Below are 19,684 nucleotides of genomic sequence, written 5' to 3'. Positions count from 1 at the left end.
AAGACCATTGGATATGACGACAACTCGCAGAGCCATGCCCACCAACTCAGACGCGACGACTCGGAAAACATGGCGTCATTTATGTTTGTCTGAGCTAGAGTCCACATGCACCTCTGAGCCACGGTGACTGTTCATAGAGGTATGTTTCTCGCAGATGTGAATCGCTGTATGCAGCGTCTAAAACAGTTTGCGAGGGGTATCCCATGGGATCCTTAAAACAATCCTTTACAATTGAGGTTAAAACACAATGAAGGAAGCAGTCATTAAAAACCAATAACCCTGTGCCTCTTTTTCATTAGCGTCTCACCTGCTTCACTGATGCAGGCCCTGCAACAGTCAAGACGCTCTCTCAGCAGCTGACCTTCTCTGTGCCTGATTCCACTACTGTCAGTCGCACAGGGGAGAAATGCCCGCAGCACGACTCCACCCGGAAACTATTTCAGACACACTTCCACACCCCTCGCTACGCTGTGAGTGCGATGATTATTTATTTAAAAATGGCCTTTTGAATGGGAGCTGTGGACCTGCTATACCACAGGATCACCTGTGACATTGCCATCACATTGTTTTCCTTTTATTTCTGATCCCGTTGAGCAGATCAGACACCCAGGCAAACAACACTGAATAATCAATAGCTGCAACTACTTTGCCCGCCCCCACTCCTCACCTGAGTCGGTTTCGTCTGTGTTCAGCAGTGTTTCCCAAACTCGGTCCTGGTGAACCCCTGTGGCTGCAGGGTTTTGTTCCAACCAGATTCCTAATCATTAATGCCGGTGAAACTCATCAGGGATAAGTCGGTTTTTCAAACGCAGCCGTGTAGCAGATTAGTCTAGCAGACTAGCTGGATGTAATAATCCGAGATGAATGCGTGCCCCCGCGCTGAGTGAAAAGCCAATATACATTGAGTCTAGAAAACATGATCAGCAAGTCTCTGATAGGCTGCAACAAAATTATGAAAGTACGAGCGCATTTTTTTCACACAAGCTGTGTGTGTGGGTGGGTGTTAGTTAGTTAGTTAATTAGTTACTCGAAGGATTTCAAGATTTAATATGCACAAGCGGTAACACTGCAAAAGCAGCCCAAACCAGAAAAGACGGCTGGCAAAAAGTGGCCGACAAATTAAACGCGTGTGCATTGTACTTACTGAAAGCAGCGTTATGGATTTTGCAAATGTTAATTTTTTTCCCTCTGCTTAAAAACATTTAAACAGCGGCGTGATTATGCGGCGTATGCGGCGGGTTGGTATGCAGCGTGTAAAACAGTTTGTTTGTTGTGGATAATTTGCCTTTTATTTTTACACAAAGGCAATTTCCTGTTAGATCGGCCTTTGCGATGACAATTAATATGGCACAGGGCCAAACTTTCAAAAAGATATGCATGTATCTGCCAAAACCAGTTTTCAGTCACGGACAGTTGTATGTTGCTCTCTCCAGAGTTCCATCTTTTCATTCACTTACTGTTGTTTCCTCAAAACCACCCCTTTCAGACAGCGATGTATGCCTGCAGGAACACGTGCGAGCGAGTGAGCGAGCGACACACACACACATACAGGCGCGTGCGAGAGAGAGAGAGAGCGCTGGACACATAAGAATAATAATACTTTATTACATTGATATACCGGTGTTTTCAGTATTCAAAGCGCTATCCACACAAGGAGGAACCGGGAAGCGAACCCAAAATCTTCCACAGTCTCCTTACTGCAAAGCAACACTACCACTGCGCTACATGGCAGTTAAAGAATGCACCGGGCTCGATTTTGTTTTCACTTCTGTTTACAGCGATCGGGTCGTAGCGTGCATTATTGCAATGTTACTTTTCTTGGTGCCTTATTACATTACGGCTGTTTCACATGTTAATTTTTTTCCCTGTGCTTAAAAGACATTAAAAAAGTGTTTCTCAACTGTGACTCCAGAACATCTCAGTACGCAAGCTATATTAAGCGTCACCCAACGAAGACTCGCTACACCTTAATGAACAAGTGCTGAAACTTATCCCTACCGACGAAGTAACTTTCACCAGAGTGGCCTCTATCGTCACAGACGATCCCGCTTTCAGTCACGGACAATTGTATGTTGCTCTCTCCAGAGGTCCATCTTTTCATTCACTCACAGTGGTGTCCACAAACCCACCCCATTTGGACAACTGTGTCGTTCAGGAAGTGTTCATCCATCAATACATAATTATGAGGCGTATGCTACGCCGCGGGTTGGCTAGTAAGCATATAAAAGTTTCCATAGGTGGCTCCTTCTCGTCTGACTTCATTATCCTCCTGGACTGTGTGAGTAGTACATGTGCGTATGCTTGAACTGAATGGGTGATGGAGGGACACACAGTGGCCTGACAATTTAAACATGGCACATCAATATGGCCCGTGGACAGGTAGTCCTCCAAAGGCCAAGGTGGGTGCAGAATTTCACTCCAACCACCATCTGTAAAGGTAGTGCATGGGAATTCACAAAAGATGTCATTACTCCTTTTAGTCTGAATTGTTTGTTTTTTTTACTCATTTATATAAATTCTGAATTCTTAATTGTTAAGAATAAGGAAAAAAAACATGTCATTTACATTTACTCACTGATGAGATGTTTTTGTACAAAGAGACTTACTAAAGAGGTCAACATAATTGAGTTACATCAGTTTGTTTTTATTACTAGGGTGTTGTACTGTGTTAGCCATTATGAATGTAGAGAAAAGCCAAGCAAAATGACACCTTTTATTGGCTAACTAAAAAGATTACAATATGCAAGCTTCTTCAGGCAAGAAGCTTGCATATTGTGATCTTTTTAGTTAGCCAATAAAAGGTGTCATTTTGCTTGGCTTTTCTCTACATCAGTTTGTTTTGAAACAAAAGTTACAGGACAAGGGTACAAACCTGAACATTGCAAATGAAGAACTCCAAATCAAACAGGATAACGCAAGGATAGCTGCTCTTTTCATAGCTACTAGGAATCTTGCATGAAAACAATTATCAGTTAGAACATAAGAGGAATTATTAACTTGAAGCCACTGTGTCCACATAATTTAATATATTTAAAAAAAGAATAAGAGAGAGGAAAAGTTGTAATCCATATTGGGACATTTGAATGTAAAATATACAGTTGGATTGTCTGTGAAAGTCACTATACAAAGTAAAGGTTACTTGAAAGAATCGGGTGGCTGTTGTGACGCAGATAAAAAAGATAAAGAGAAAATATTCTTTTTCTCCTTTAAACACCAGACCAAATAACTAGCAGTTCACCTTGATCACAGAATAGGCAAAGCCCACCTGCTTTTTAAAATCCAAACTTCCCTGCTGCAAAAGCAGCTGACAAACAGGATCAGGAGATGAATCCATCCATCCATTTTCCAACCTGCTATATCCGAACACAGAATCACGGGGGTCTGCTGGAGCCAATCCCAGCCAACACAGGGCACAAGGCAGGATCAAATCCCGGGCAGGGCACCAACCCACCACAGGACACACACACACTAAGCATACACTGGGGACAATTTAGGATCGCCAATGCACCTAACCTGTGGGAGGAAACCCACACAGACACAGGGAGAACATGCAAACTCCACACAGGGAGGACACGAGAAGCAAACCCAAGCCTCCTTACTGTGAGGCAGCAACGCTACCACTGCGCCACCGTGCCACCCCAGGAGATGAATAGTACGTTGAAATACCAAATTAATTCAAAATAAACTGTTGCCTAAACCAGAAAGCTAACCAAATATAAAGTCAAAAAGGCTATTGCTACCTTTTTTAGCCAAAAATATACAAAATTTCTGAGACTGAAGAAGACATCACACCAGTTTCTAAAGTTTTGCACCATATTAATAATGACCATTATTATCGAGAAACCAGAGAACTATATATTTCTTCTATTAAAGTATATAGTGCCTTTCTTATCTATCTATCTATCTATCTATCTATCTATCTATCTATCTATCTATGGATTTGCCCTTGGAAGCCCTGTTTGTTCCAAAGTACATGCTCACTAGATTAATAAAGTATAAATCAGTGTACATATGCCAAAAATAAAGTGTGCTGAACAAAATTGGACAGCTAAAAGCTAATGGGAAAAATGCACACAATGGCAAATATACTCACAATTAAGGCATTATACCGGGTGGTGGCACAGCTAGTGGGTAGCTTTCTCTTTCTAGGAATGTCACTGTGCAGAAAATGGTAGGAAATCAATTTATTAGACATCTGCAACAATTCCAAAAGGTTCACCTGCATGGTTAAATGTTATTACCTTTAAGGTGTCTGCCTTGTAATGAAGAGTTTGCTGATTCTGAAGAGATGGTGGATACTTCCACTTCAGAGCAAGAGGTGCCCAAATCATGATGTGTCCAGTGTAAGTGACAGAAAGGATGGATTGGCATCCAGACTTGGGTTCAGGATAATTCCCCACCAGGCAAGGGGCCATAACGGAAGGGCCACAGGAGCGGAAGCATAACTCAGCCGGGATGATCCAAAATTTCTTTCCCAGCTGGGATGAATGAGGAATGGTTGGTCTGAGGAAGGTTGGATATTGGGAAGAATCCATCCCCCATTGCTAGAAGTGGCAGTATTCCTTAGGCTTACTCCCAACTTGGGCACCTGCAGGGTTGCCTGGAAATTGTAGTGTGGAAGGGCATCCCTGTTGGGGTCCTTGGGTACCACTGGGGGGTTCTGTGGGAAGAGAACCTTCCTGCTTCCTGCAGCTTCCGTGTGGCCTGAAAGTGCTTCTAGCATGCAATATTGTGGCTCCGGAAGTACTCTCAGACCCCACATTAAAGGAGCCACTCAGAGTCAGAGTCGGGATGTAGAGGGCAGAGCTCGCAAAGGAGGATTGGAAGGACACATAGTGTGCTTATTGAAATAATTATACTGTGCTGGACTAAAGCGAGCCTGTCAAATTGCAGTTGTTAAATAAATATTATTTTTTTGAACCTGATACTGTGTTTGGTTGAATTGTGTCTGGTGTTTGGTGGTCACACCAGCTTAATTACCACCATAACAGTCAATTCTGACATTTGAACAGGTGCTGATTTTGCGAGTGATAGCACATAATGTAGCGCTATAAACAGCATAGCATAGTTACATTTTTATTTATATGGTTTAGTGGCTCCTCTCCATTTGTAAACCAATTTTTTCCACGCAGTACATGTTTTGCTTTGGCACATTTTCTTTTTTAATTCTTTCTAGTAAATAAAACAATCTTTCCAGTAGTAAAATCACAATTCCTAAGATGCTTAAAGATCATAATTGACATTGGATTGATATGCATATTTTATGCAATGAAAAATTTGAAGAGTTTGTCTTAAATGTTTAAACATTATTGACTGCAGCTGTCACAGCCTGTGTTTGCCACCATCTGCTTTTCTCAGAGCCGGAGGAAAACCACGGGGAGAACATGCAAACTCCACGCAAGGAGGAACCGGGAAGCGAACCCGGGTCTCCTAACTGCGGGACAGCAGACGCCCCCGAGCAGCCATGAGTCGAGGTAATTCTTGGTAGTGAAAACCAATCAGATCGCTTTCTGCTACCAAGATTCTACCAAGAATTGAAAGCTCGGACCAATCGCGGCCCGTATCGGCTAAAAAGAGTTGACCATTCACAGCCCGGTTCGGTTACCAAGAATTGGCCAATGATGGCTCGGTCGGCCACCACGAATTGGCGAATCACGGCTCGTGTTGGCTACCAAAACTCAGAAAGGGCGGGCCAGCCTCTTGTCAGTTAATGTATTCTGCAAAAGCTTGTTCAAGTCTGCACACAGACGCTTTGCGATTTGCGTTTAATTTTGAACTTTCTAAAAATGTTACTCACGAGTGTCGGTTTGTGCAGAAATATTTACATTCATGTACACATTTTTGAATTCTTGGGGCAGTTTATTACATTTATTAAATATGTGAGCAAAACGTGTAAAGACAGATATAATAATGTATAAATATAATAAACATTGAATTGTATAATCATAGTTTAATTTTTTATACTTAACACTAATTTCACAAATCGTTCATATCAATGCTAATACAGAATAATTACAGTTATACTCGATATTAACATTGATGTTACAAAACATGCTTATAAAATAGACATACACCTTTAATTCTCAGACGATTCTTATTGTGCTGTAGAACAGCATATATATGGGCTACAGGTCGTAACGTTTTATTTATTATGAACATGTTCTACTTAAGTTTGCATATGCTGGGTTTATGTCCAAGTGTCTGTTGATGGCGTTCTTATTTGATAACCAGGATTCGGCCAGCTCTCTGGCACTTTTAGTACTGGCCTTAAATCTTACTTGTGCATTGTCCCAGTTAAATGTACTGTATGTCCTGTTGATTTTGTATGCGTATAGATCTGTGATCGTGAGTCCTTCCTTCTGACGGCGTTGCAATGTTCCTGTTTGCCTCATGTATACCGCTGGGCAAAAACTGCATGGAATGCTATAAACTTCGTTTCGTGTTTCTGCTGTCGATTTCTTGTTTTGATTGGCCCGAGCTTTCAATTCTTGGTAGAATCTTGGGAGCAGAAAGCGATCTGATTGGTTTTCGCTACCAAGAATTACCTCGACTCATGGCTGCTCGGGGGAGCCACCGTGCATTGTAAGCTACTGGTTCATGGTATGTGACATCATTTTCATGTGAGGATGTTTTTGCTGTGAGGCAATGTGAAAACGTAATATTTTCCAGCAGTGTTTGGGGAATAATAGTACTAAGGGGCAAAGAGAATCATAACGGGCCTTAGGCAATGTGCTTAGGAAATGGCGAAATCATACTCTAGATTCCTGCTTAAAAATGAAATATGGCAGTACATCTATTTTGTGATCCTGGTGAGTTTCGTGCAGCTTGGCAGAATGCAACCCTACTTGTAAATAGAGAATGTGTAGCGCCAAGCCGTTAGCTTTCCACACCCACTTTGGGTGTTTGCATGACATTATGCAAAGGGGCGGGTTTTCTTTTAAGGCAGTTCTTTAGAAATGATTGTGTAATCTCTTAAAAATAAAGCCAGTTTTTGTTTCTGAGTCTCCCGTTCCCAGCTTCACGTCATATCTGAGTTGGATTTCCTCCAGTTTTCCTCCGACATTCCAAAGAACTGCAGGTTAGTTTAAGAACTCAAAGAGCCATTAACATAATAAAATTAAAATAATTAGCTATGACTCTATTACGCATCTTTCAGTTAGGTTATTATTACAAAGAACTTACGATAACTTAATTTATCAATTTTCATTTTCTGTAACACCTTTCACTTAAGTGCTTTATCAAAAGGTGTTTGACATAATAAAATGGAATTAATTATTTGTTACATTATAAAGTGTCTTTCATTTAGGTCATTATCATAAGGTGCTTTGTGCACAATAACTCACTGACAATGAATTGCATTTAGCAGATTGGAAAATCAATTTATTTATTTATTTAGATGATATTTACAAATCAGAAGAAAACAATTTTTGTATGTTTTTCCATTTGTTGAAGTGCACAAGTGAGATTAGAGATCTTTATTGTCACATACACTGCTAGTGTAGTGAAATTCTTGTGTCACAGTTGCAGCAATGTATAAAAAATAAAGTAAATCAATAAGAGTAGCGGAAGATAGATAGATAGATAGATAGATAGATAGATAGATAGATAGATAGATAGATAGATAGATAGATAGATAGATAGATAGATAGATAGATAGATAGATAGAATAAAAAAAGTAAATAAGACAAGAGACAAATAAGTAAAAAAGTAAATAAGACAAAGAGATGTGCAATACAATTATAAACAAACCAGCTGGTGGGCACAGAACATAGTGCAGGGCAGGGAGGATCAGGTTACTTGGAGTTCAGTGACCTTATGGCCTGCAGAAGAAGCTGTTCCTGAACCGGATGGAGTGAGTGGTGATGCTCCAGTAGCGCATACCAGAAGGCAGAAGTGAGAACAGGGGATGAGCTGGATGGCTGTCATCAGAGATGATGGATGCAGTTCACCTCAGATATCTGGTTGAGTAAATGGTATGAAGCAGTGGAAGGTCAGCCCCAATTATTTTAGAAGCTGTATGGCCAGTCCTCTGGAGGAGTTTGCAATCCTGACAATTAGGTTAACAAACCACACCATGATGCATCCGGTCAGAATATTTTCAGTAACGCAGCAGTAAGTTCACTAATGTTTTGGTTTACTACCCCAAAGCTCGTTCAACACATGCCAGTCAAACCCCGTGCACTCTTTTAAAACATGAGCATGTACTCATTCTGAATTTTGCCTTCTCTCAGTCACCCCTTAATGCTTTCTGCTGGAATTATAACATTAACATGGGTGTTATATACTGTATTTTCTTCTATTTCTACAGCTATGCATTAGGAAATCGTTTCAGATGATCAGACACCAGATTGCCGAGCATAAAGGCATAAAGGTTTCATAACATCTCCTTAGAAATGGTAAAATAATTTCCTCATTGTGGTGAAGTCACCTCCTCCTTAAAATAGCAGCATTCCCGTTAACCCCCCTGAATCACATGGCTTCTGAATTTCCCGTATCAGCCTTTCCAGCTCATTTCAACTGAGTCATGCAGTCTTATAAATGATCGCCTGCAGATCAACTCCGAATAAGTTGCTGTTTGTGGCAGGATTCTGCAGTCTTTAACCTCAACCAGATTTTTTGTCTCGGCATTTGCTGTTTTCTTCTTCTACGTCCGTCATGGCCAGCAGATCAACACTGAAGTAAGTGGCTCTCTGTATCCAGTTTCTTCAATCCTTCTTTAATCATTTGTTGCTAACTACTACTTACATGCCTACAACTTACTGCTTTTTCTCTTCTCTTCCATTTTCCAGTGCAGTGGCATGACTTCAGTTTGAGTTTGTGTCCTTGTGTTTTTTTTTTTTTTAATTTATATTTAGGAAGTGAGCTTTACTCCTGCTGCTTGTTCCTCACCGCTGCCCCTGGTTGGGACTTTGGTTTCATCTCTTTGTCTTTCTTTCCTTTCTTTTCTTTTGTCATGTTTCACTGGTCCTATTTACACCTGAGACTTTATTATATTTTCTTCTTGTCAGCAGCTATTTAGTTTCTGTTAGGGAATCCATTCCCAGACGGGTTTATCCATTCCCGGGAATTCGGGAATCCCGCATTTCATTCCTGGGAATCCCAGGCTCCCGGGCATCTCACATGTGGTTTTAGAACGACTGACACTTATTTTTAATAAAACTACTGCAATATGTTGACACAAATAAAAGACTAACCTTATCTACAAGCAGTTCATGCTGTCATATAAGTACATGTATCTTTAGTTGTGGTAATAAGAGCATAGAAAGTACAATGTCCTCATAGGTGGTGCAGTGATAAAGCTGCCGCTTTGCAATAAGAAGATTGTGGGTTCGTTTCCTCCCTGTGTGAATAGTGCTTTGAGTACTGAGAAAAGCACTATATAATGAATTATTATTATTAACATGTCCAGTGTACGGTCGTCCGTGTGAGAGCACACCTTCGTGCAGAAGTACGCCAGCCGCTGAGCATGCTCTGCCTCCACTGAAGTAGGCGGCACAGTCATCAGATACTGATACACTTGTTCTAAACAACGCCCGCGCTTGCCATTGCTCTGAAACACCGCCATTTCACCTTTTACTGATGCATCCAGTTTCTTGTCATCATTCTGTGATGGCAAGTTTCTTGGCACAGATAATGCGGATGAAACAGACTGACGCATTGCAATTTCAAGTTGCTGTTCAAAGCTGTTGTCTGATGAAGTGCAATCTGCAGCAATTGCGCCTCCTTAATTATTTTCAATTATAACTCTGTTATTTCTTGATCGATTTTTACACTTTTACACGTTATATATGTGAGCTTGGACGTTCCCATTTTCCCGGGAATTACAGCAGTTTAATTCCCGTGAATGAAAAATGTTCGGGAATCCCGGGAGCCCAGGAATGGATTCCCTAGTTTCTGTCACCTTTTTATTTCCTTTTCTGTTTCTGTACAGTTACCATCCATATACAGGCATGATATGACTTTCTTAAATTTCACCAAATGATGCTCTTTATCTAAAGCTGATGAGATGTCTGAGTCTACAGATCCAGCCATTGAAATAATTTTACTTGATACAACACATGCTCTACCAGGGGTGTCAAAGCCAAGGCCAGTGGGCCGAATCCAGCCCATAGACTTTTTAAAAGCAACCTGATTCATCAAAATTCAAAACAGGCTACATATGGCGCACAATGACTGTTAGTTTTCTCAAAGGGCCATTTAAAGTGTCTTTCATTTGTAGATTATATCTGTATACAATGGCAATTTCTGATAGGCAATATAGGCAATTGACTAGAGTGGCACATTCTTGGGGGGTGGCACACCACAGAATTGGCTGGGCTATTGTTGGATGGACAGTAATAATAGACTACAATACAAAGTAGTCTATTAAAGCATGAAGGTGCTTTTGGGAATCTTCATGTGGATGGTTCTTTTGGGAGCTAAAAATAGTTCCCCTAAGACATTGCCTTGAAGGACCACTTTGGAACCTTTAATTTTAAGTGTGCAGAATGAAAACTGTGTGTAAAGACCCAACAAGAAAAAAATGAAAAGACGGTGACTGATGAAGTGAGGCCTCATCTGGAGTCCTGTGTGCAGTTTTGGTCTCCAGGCTACAAAAAGGACATAGCAGCGCTAGAAAATGTCCAGAGAAGAGCAGCAGGGCTGATTCCAGGGCTACAGGGGATGAGTTATGAGGAAAGATTAAAAGAGCTGAGCCTTTATAGTTTAAGCAAAAAAAGATTAGATAGATAGATAGATAGATAGATAGATAGATAGATAGATAGATAGATAGATAGATAGATAGATAGATAGATAGATAGATAGATAGATAGATAGATAGATAGATAGATAGATAGATAGATAGATACTTTATTAATCCCAAGGGGAAATTCACTAAATTAAGAGGAGCCTGTCCGAGGTTTGTTTCCTGCCTTGTGCCCTGTGTTGGCTGGGATTGGCTCTAGCAGACCCTTGTGACTCTGTAGTTAGGATATAGCGGGTTGGGTAATGGATGGATGGAGGATTAAGAGGAGACATGACATGTTTTAAAGGTGTGACAGCTGGCTTTCCTTTTGCTTACCTGAAAAGTGCCACTGCCCTACATTATTCCATTTCTTTGAATTGATTGATGTATGTGAAGAGAAATTGCAGTTTTGTTTCCACTCATGTTAAATGTGATCAATATCCATTTCTGACCAATTCAGAATGTGCTCCATTTTCATAGCTTTTGTTTTAAATGCAGTCAAGTGCTATCCTGTTGTGATGTATGTTAATGCTGCTTTTAAACAGAGGTACTTTGCTTAATCTACATTTTTGAACATGACTGCTCTCACTTGACTTGATGTGCTGATGTCATTGTTTTTCACTCCATGCTGATTTTGTTCCAATGGCTGCTGGTAGCTTCAAATTCAGGTTCATTGTCTGTTTAATTTATTTATTTTTGATTCTTTTATTTTTGCTGGTCATGGTACATCATTCTTTATTTTTGGCTTTGTCAAGGTATATCAGTTGCCTTTACTGTATTCCTTGTGTTTTGTGGGTACCCCCCCCCACCCTTCAAAAGGCAGGGCCACAAGCCAATCTACACTAGGAACTGCCCTCCACCCTATAAATCCAGAGGGTCTTCCACAGATCATGGTGGTTCATTGTGAATGTGCTCTGAGGTTGGGAAGTTCTTGTGCTTTTTATGGCTCTTTTTATGAATTTCTGTTTGCCTTGGGTTTCTTTTTTTGGTTTGTTTGCCTTTTATTTGCATACAGCAGGCCCGGTCTTAGGTATTATGGGGCCCTAGGCGAAAGGGAGGGTCCAGGGGCCCCTGAGGGGGGCGGAGCCCCCCTGGAAGCTCTGCGAAATGCGTGAAAATTAGACCAAGGAGACGTTTTCTTGTAACGTTACGAGATCATCACCCTGTGTCCCTTTTTCGCCCGTAGTAGTTAGCTGCTACAATTTAGCCAGTTTGAACTGTTTCCACTGGGCACCACGTGGTGGTATGTAGCTAAGCCCAGCTTAGTTTTTTTGTATTTTTTCTTTTTTAGTTTTTTTGTCCTTTTTTATTTTTTGGGATATTTGAAACTTTTGGAATGCATTGCGAGGGGAGGGGCAGGCCGGGGGCCTGGCTGCCGTCGATCCGGGGCCCCCCGGACGCTGGGGCCCTAGGCGGTCGCCTACTTCGCCTATGCCTAAGGCCAGGCCTGCATACAGCTCCCCAAACCCCTAATACAATCGACACAGAGCCCACATATTCAGCACAGCGCACGTTTAATTCAGTAGTTAAGTGCTTTCCCCTCGTTCACCCAAAGCATAGCACGGTACAAAGAGAACCAAATACACAGTCCCTTCTGTCTTCTTTTCCTCTCCTTTCTGCCTCTACTTCTCCATGGTCAAGCTTCATCCCTCTTCCTCCTGACTCTGGCTCCCCGAGTGGAGTGAGGCGGCTCCTTTTATGTTACACCTGGGAGTGCTCCAAGTGACACATTAGGGTTAACTGGAATCACTCCCAGGTGTGATGGAAACCCAAAATAGGGTTCTACAGCTCCCCCTGATGGCCCCCATGAAAACCAACAGAATTGTCCCATACTCCAACTCCCAGCATGCCCTATGGGAATCCGTGCTGACACAGCTACCCAGGAGGGCTGCCCTCTAGCGTCCTGGGAAGGTTAGCACCTTGCAGATGTTCTTTCCCCTGGTCCTTCCATCCAGCTTACTTGATCGCCCATCACAAGCTTCATGTATTTACACAGCTTTTTGTGAAATAAACTTTTTTATTTTATAAAGAGATAGGCCAGGGATACGCATAACGTTACACAACACGTGCACTTGAGGATGCTTCTGCTGCACAAGAAGCATACTGACTATACTTGCATGCATACTTCAAGTAAGTGGCATTGCGAAACATCATCATGGTAAGAAAACAACATCCGGTTTCACTGTGTTGTGAGTTAGATGTTAAAAATAATAATTCTGTGCATTCTGATGTTGTTGTGAACGTTTTAAAAAAAAAAAGATGGCAACAGCAACACAGAAGATGATATGTGAGACCTTTAAATGTACAATGGGGAAAATGTGACACGTGTATTGCCTCTGCAAGAAATGGATGAAGAAAAGCACCATGAAGACATTTGCATATCGGCATTCAAGTTTGATGATTTGCTTCACTACATTGAACCATTCATCAAACATCCAAGTATGCAGATTGATCCTGCTGGAGCTGCAAGCCTGCCATCACATGTTGATAGTAAACAACAATGCTGACGTCATGTACCAAAACTTGAACACACACCCCACCCATATTTTTGCTGGTGCTGCAACTTCCAATGACATGCTCAGAGAACTCGTCAAAACAACGCTCGTCCATATGGTGCTTGCCCTTATTACCAGCTGGGGTTTGATGGTAATATCCCCCTCTAGTCAGCATTATTGTAAGTGCTTTTGAAACTTACTGGGACTAACATTCTTTGAGATTGCAATTCCATGACTGTTACTTATGTTTTGTTTAGGTTTGGTTTGACCCACATATTTAATTATTTACCATTTACTTTTTGTTCAGTTTATCTCTTTTTCAATTTTTTGTTAATTTATATTGTGATGGACATCCGGGCGACAGCCTGCCCAAACCCCGACACGATCACAAAAGGAAAGTCCTTTATTCAAATAAAGGAAGGTTTTATTTGAAATACCTCCAAAAAGTATTTCACAAAGCACAAAACACTGGTCTTTCTCTCTCCACAATATAATCTCTCACCACCGCACTGCCCTCCTCCAGTCGAGTGTTGCCTCTCTACCACCCAGCTCTGACTCGCCTGAATAAGGGAGTGCGGTCCCTTTTATTACAGACCTGAGAGTACTTCCGGTGCCAGGGCGATTGCCCAATGGAAGTACTTCAGGGTCACATGGAAGTTCATTATCAGAGTAGGGAGCTGGTTTCCCTGCAACGCCTTCTTGCGGCACCCCGTGACCTCAGTAGGGCTGACTTCCAGACTACATTTCCCATCATGCCCTGCTGGCTTCCCACTGGGTGTGGATATCCGGAACTGCTGCCATCTAGCATGATGAGGGAATAACAGTTCCCTAGTGATATCTCTACTTTTATAGGGGCTGTCCGTCCATCTCTTCCTTCCGGGTCTGCTTCCTTTCCTGGCTGGGATGTCCGTTCAGCCTGTGTGGCATCTACAATATTTATATATGTACCTATTTTCAGTTTTGCTGATTGTTGTATTGTTTTCCTTGTAATTTTCTTTTCTTTAAAATATATTATTATTCTTTTCTTCTGTTTATACTGTATATGGGCATCATCTATTTTGATTGATATTATCTCCCACTTATACCTAATTATAATTGATATATTGCCATTATAAGCAGGTGTATCTATATAGTAATGACAGATGTTCTCTGTTTACTCTGCCAGCCCACGTCCTAGAGACCCTTCACTGGACAACGACTGGAAGGAATGGAAAACCACTCATGAGAAGCAATACGACACAAAGGTGATCAGAGGGTTGGGAGCAGGTTATGCCCAGCTGGTATTGTCTGCCAAGCAGTGTTCTTATATGGAGATGGGCTACTAAAGTGTCAGGGAAATGACTTTTGAAGATGGCCTCTCTACTGATCCTTTGTGACAGAAACCAATTAACACACAAAACATCCCTAAATTTGAAAGTGTGGCTGGTTATGGCCTTGAGCTGTACTAAAGGAAATGAATGGGATGTTTTGGCAATGACAGAGTCCACTCTGTCTTGCAGTTATATGAGTGTGTCATTAAGAAGTACATCAGGACAGAATGGTGCCCATTAAAGTGAACAGCAGGGCACAGTAAGGGCTGCAGCTAATCTTAAAGAGACAAGAAACTGAAATAAGCATTTTGTATGTTTTGAAGGAGGAAGAGGACTTCAGACGGATAGTGTGGGAGGACAAACTACGTTGGATTGAGCAGCACAACAAAGAATACTCAGAGGGGAAACACACCTACACTGTGGGCATGAACCAGTTTTCTGATTTGGTACGAATCTCGGGGCCTGAGTGCCAGTGTGCCACGCTGTAGTTGTGCCTCTCAGGAGGGCAAGCCTCCTTTGGTAATTTCAAGACTGTATTATATTTTATTTTTCAGACAAGAGAGGAGTTGGAGAAGGTATGCTAACTCATGGATGACATCAGCAAATAAGAGGGGATAACAGTGAATGCCCACTTCGGCTGTTCAAGTTTATAAAATGTTACAGATTCTGCTGCACTATAATTTTTTGTTTAATGTTTCTTCACAACTGTATTAAAAATAAAAATAAATAAATTGCCTTTAAGCTAATGGACTGGCTACCCATGGTATAAAGTAATGTGATTTTATTATGTTGTATTTCATATTCCTTAAATTGTTAAGAAGGATTATAGAGAATATTTTATAACATTTAAAACTGTATGCTTTAATTGCAAGTGCACTTTTCTTACTTGAACTTTAGATCTCAGTACAAAGTAGAAGTGTTGTCAGAGACAGCAGATAGAAGGCTAAACTAACCAGAATGCAACTCACCAGTGTCAAAAAAAAGGGCAGTCTAACTGGTAAACTGGTCATTTTATGGACGTTCCACATGTGTAAAGAGCTTGAACCATTGGTTATCCTCATGCATGCACACACACCTCATGATCTGTCATTGGACAGAGAGTGGCGGGGGGGGGGGGGGGGGGGGGGGGGGGGGGGGGGAGGGGGGGAGCAGAACCAGGAAGGAGGAGAAGTAGAAGGAGGAAGAACACAGCCATACAGAAATGTGACCATAAGAGACTCAAAGCCACATTTGGGTGTGTCGGACAGAATCGTCTATGACAGCTCCTGAAATATTCCAGATTGTATTCATTGATCTGTAACACTCATTTACTTCCTTTTCCTTTTCCCTTTTGGCACATTAAGAATATTTAATAATGTTAAAATGTATTTTCACTAAATAAAAGTTTATTGCCTGCTCCCCTTGCTTGCCTCATTGCTTTATCTGAGGTACAGACAAAAGAGGAGATGTCCTTTAATAGGAGAAATGAAGAACAGTAACAGTCAGTAACAGATGACGTTGAACCACAGTGCATTGCTTCTGCCGGCTGTGCAAGAATAAGAGGGCAAGAGTTGGGGCAGAAGACATATAGGGTCCTCCATAATGTTTAGGATAAACACACATTTTTCCTTGATTTACTCACCTTTTCCACATATAAAATTACAAATTAAACAATTCAGACATCGCGACTGCTGTCACTGTCCTGCTCCACTGACAGACTGAGAAGATCATTCCTCCCCCAAACTATGCGACTCTTCAATTCCACCAGAGGGGGTAAACGTTGAATATTATTCAAGTTATTGTCTGTTTTTTTTTTTACCTGCATTTTTTATTACTCTTTAATTTAATATTTTTGCTGCTGGAATATGTGAATTTCCCCCTGGGATTAATAAAGTCTCTATCTCTCTATCTATCTATCTATCTATCTATCTATCTATCTATCTATCTATCTATCTATCTATCTATCTATCTATCTATCTAAAGGGCACAACGCAAACTTTCATTTAAGGATATTTGCATATATTTTGGTTACACCACATTGAAATGACAACACTTTATCTGCACGGTCCCCCCTTTTCAGGGCCTCATAATGTTTAGGACACAGCAATGGCAGGTCTGTTAAAGCCATCATATTCAGTACTTTGTTACATAAGCCTGTGACGATGCGGGTTCTGCTCCATGGTCCCATCTGCTGTTTGGGAGCCCTTGAACCCTACACCGTCGATAATGTTACCGAGTTGAGCTAGACAGTAAGGCAACAATAGCAAGAGGATGATGTATAAAAGTGCAAAAGTGCTTTATTAAACAAACAAAACACAGTCCACAAAGTGCAGTGCCTTTTAAAAAGTCTTCATTAAATAAATAAATAATCCATCATAAAACGAAAGTGACAGGTTTTAAAACAATAGAAAAACAATTCTTTAAAAGCAGAGGTTAAAACATCGCTGGAAGCAGTCCTTTAAAACAATTATAAGCCCGGTGCTTCTTTTACATTAGCGTCTCACCTGCTTCTCCCGTTAGGGCCCTGCAGCAGGCAAGACGCTCTCTCTGCAGCTGACCTTCATACACTCACACAGGTCTGGAGGCCTCCTGATCCTAGCTTCAGTCGCACACTCATCCCAGACCGGGACTTAGCTTCTCTCCCACGGCCAGGACTCCCACGCTGGAGATTACATGCTTAAGTCTCCCGACTCCCGCTGTCTTCCACGACGAGTCACCGTCCTCACTAGTCACTCCCGCTCTTCTCCAAATGCTCAGTGGGAGCGACTGCAATCAACTGCCCTAGGTGATTAGCTAAACACCACGCTAGGGCCCACAGTCCAGCTGCACTCGAGCATGCTCTCGCTCGTTCACCTTCGCACTCTCTCACACACACAGGCTTTCTCCTCCCTTCCTTCCAGAAACCTCCCGCTCTTCTCCACTCATCTATTCTTTTTTTTCCCGTCCTCCTAGCCGGCTCGCGCTTCTATTTATGTCAAGAGGACATAGCAACTACAGTACATTAGCAGCCCCAGGAACAATCACGGATGTGGGCAGTCTCTTACCCGTGCACTTAGGTGAGAAACGCCCACACCGCAGATCGTCCTGAGACCCGCTGTAGCCACAACTACCACGCCCCCTCGCTAAGCCACGAGCGCGGTGATTATTTAATAAACTGGCCTTTGCCAAGAGAGAGCTGTGGACCCACAACACCACAAACCCTCACATGCAATGACAGCTTCAAGTCTGTGATTCATAGACATCAACAGGTGCCAAGAATTTTCTCTGGCGATGCTCTGCCAAGCCTCCAGTGCAGCCATCTTCAGCTCCTGCTTCTTTTGGGATTTTATCTCCTTACGTTTTCACTTCAGCATATAGAAGGTCTGCTCAATTGAATATAAAAACGAAATGGGATGGCCAGTCAGGACTGGAATGGCAAAAGGAAGAGAACATTACAGGGCCTGGTCATGGCTATGGCCTAGGAGGTCTGGTCACAAAGGCATAATAGACTTGGGCAAACAGGACAAACTTGTGGACAAAGCACAAACAAGATTTGGGGATTTTTTTTTTTGCAAATTTATTAAAAATAAAAAACTGAAATGTCTCTTTGACACAAATATTCAGACATATCTTTGCTATGCTAATTGAAATGTGGCTCATGTGCATCCCATTCTACTGATCATCGCTAAGATGTTTCTAAACCTTGTAGGGTCCACCTGTGGCCAATTTGATTGATTGAACCTGATTAGGAAAGGTGCACAGTGGTCTATAGAAGGTCCCACAGCTGACAATGTGTGTCAGAGGAAAATTCAAGCCATGAGGTTAAAGAAAGTGTCGGCAGAGCTTAGAAACAGGACTATGTCAATGCACAGATCTGGAGAAGGTTGCAAAAATGTCTGCAGCATTGAAGGTTCCCAAGAGCACAGTGGCCTCCATAAATCTTAAACAGTAGAAGTCTGGAACAACACAACTCTTCCTAGAGATGGCTACCTAGCCAAACTGAGCAATCATTGGAGAAACGCCTTGGTAAGAGAAGTGACCAAGAATCCAATGGTTACTCTGGCTGAGTTCCAGATGGCCTGTATGGAGATGGGGGAAACTTCCAGAAGGACAACCATCACTGCAACACTTCATCGCTCTGGGAATTATGAAAGATTGGCCATACAAATACCTCTCCTCTATAATAGACACATGGAGGCCCACTTGGAGTTTGCAAAAAGGTACTTAAAGGACTCTCAGACTGTGAGAAATAAGATCTTCTGGGATGATGAATCCAAGATTTGCATCATGTCTGGTGGAAACCAGGCAGTGCTCGTCACCTATACAATACCATCCATCCATCCATTATCCAACCCACTATAACCTAACAACAGGGTCACGGGGGTCTGCTGGAGCCAATCCCAGCCAACACAGGGTGCAAGGCAGGAAACAAACCCCGGGCAGGGCGCCAGCCCACCACAGGCAATACCATTCCAATGTTTAATAATGATTGTGGCAGCATCATGCTGTGGGGTTGTTTTTCAGGGGAAGAGACTGGAAGACTAGTCAAGGGTAGTTTAAGGGTAATACTTTAATTTTTTATTTTAACTTAAATTGTAAAAATTTCTAAAATCCTGTTTTCACTTTGTTATTCTGTTGTAAGTATTGCATACCCTTAGGAATAAATTAAATGATTTTAACATAAGGCTGCAGCATAACAAATTGTCAAAAAAGTGTAGAGATATGAATGCTTTCAGAATCCACTATGCAGTTACTTTAACCTATAAATGCAGACAATCGCTTAAACTGAAAAGAACATTTAAGAACGACGATTCAAAACAGACGCACAGTAGCACATCGGTGGTCCTGGTGCTCACACACCCCTACCCGGCCACACTAGCTCTGTTCTTCCACATATTCCCAACTGTCTCCAGCAGGGGGCGCTTGCCTCCATGGGATTGTGTTCTTGACTGCAGGACATACTGAAGCCTTATGCGTATCCCTTTCGAAATAATCAGACGAGAGAAATATGGTACAAAAAGAGATATACAGTATGTGTTTAACTTGCTTTAAAATGTAGCTTTTACTTCCAATATACAATGCAGTATAATTATTTATACAGTACAATGCATATCACAGTTATCCAGTTTCTAGGCGCTCATAGTACATGTTCAGTTTCAAAATGCAGCCGCTAAATTCTGACCGAAGGCGCCGATGAC

The 19,684-nt window shown here is 41.8% G+C and overlaps 1 protein-coding gene across 1 annotated transcript; it reads left to right on the top strand.

Annotated features, from left to right (window-relative positions):
• The first annotated feature begins 8,493 nt into the window (after positions 1 to 8,493).
• LOC114662696 (protein CTLA-2-alpha-like) lies at positions 8,494 to 15,274 on the top strand. Its single transcript, XM_028816322.2, has 4 exons — positions 8,494 to 8,678; positions 14,384 to 14,462; positions 14,852 to 14,974; positions 15,083 to 15,274. Exons 1-4 carry the CDS (start codon positions 8,656 to 8,658, stop codon positions 15,110 to 15,112), a joined length of 255 nt encoding a protein of 84 aa, XP_028672155.1. The 5' UTR covers positions 8,494 to 8,655; the 3' UTR covers positions 15,113 to 15,274.
• The last annotated feature ends 4,410 nt before the right edge of the window (positions 15,275 to 19,684 follow it).

The sequence above is a fragment of the Erpetoichthys calabaricus genome, chromosome 12 (genome assembly GCF_900747795.2).
Source record: "Erpetoichthys calabaricus chromosome 12, fErpCal1.3, whole genome shotgun sequence".
Classification (NCBI taxonomy): Eukaryota; Metazoa; Chordata; class Cladistia; order Polypteriformes; family Polypteridae; genus Erpetoichthys; species Erpetoichthys calabaricus.
This window is presented reverse-complemented; position numbering and strand designations above follow the sequence as displayed.

Bases quoted from the DNA above. Each gene is read 5' to 3' on its own strand.
- LOC114662696 (XM_028816322.2), top strand. From the start codon at position 8,656: ATGGCCAGCAGATCAACACTGAA. The intron at 14,463-14,851 runs GTGATCAGAGGG...TATGTTTTGAAG, and splicing joins AGAAGCAATACGACACAAAG to GAGGAAGAGGACTTCAGACG. The intron at 14,975-15,082 runs GTACGAATCTCG...TTTATTTTTCAG, and splicing joins TGAACCAGTTTTCTGATTTG to ACAAGAGAGGAGTTGGAGAA.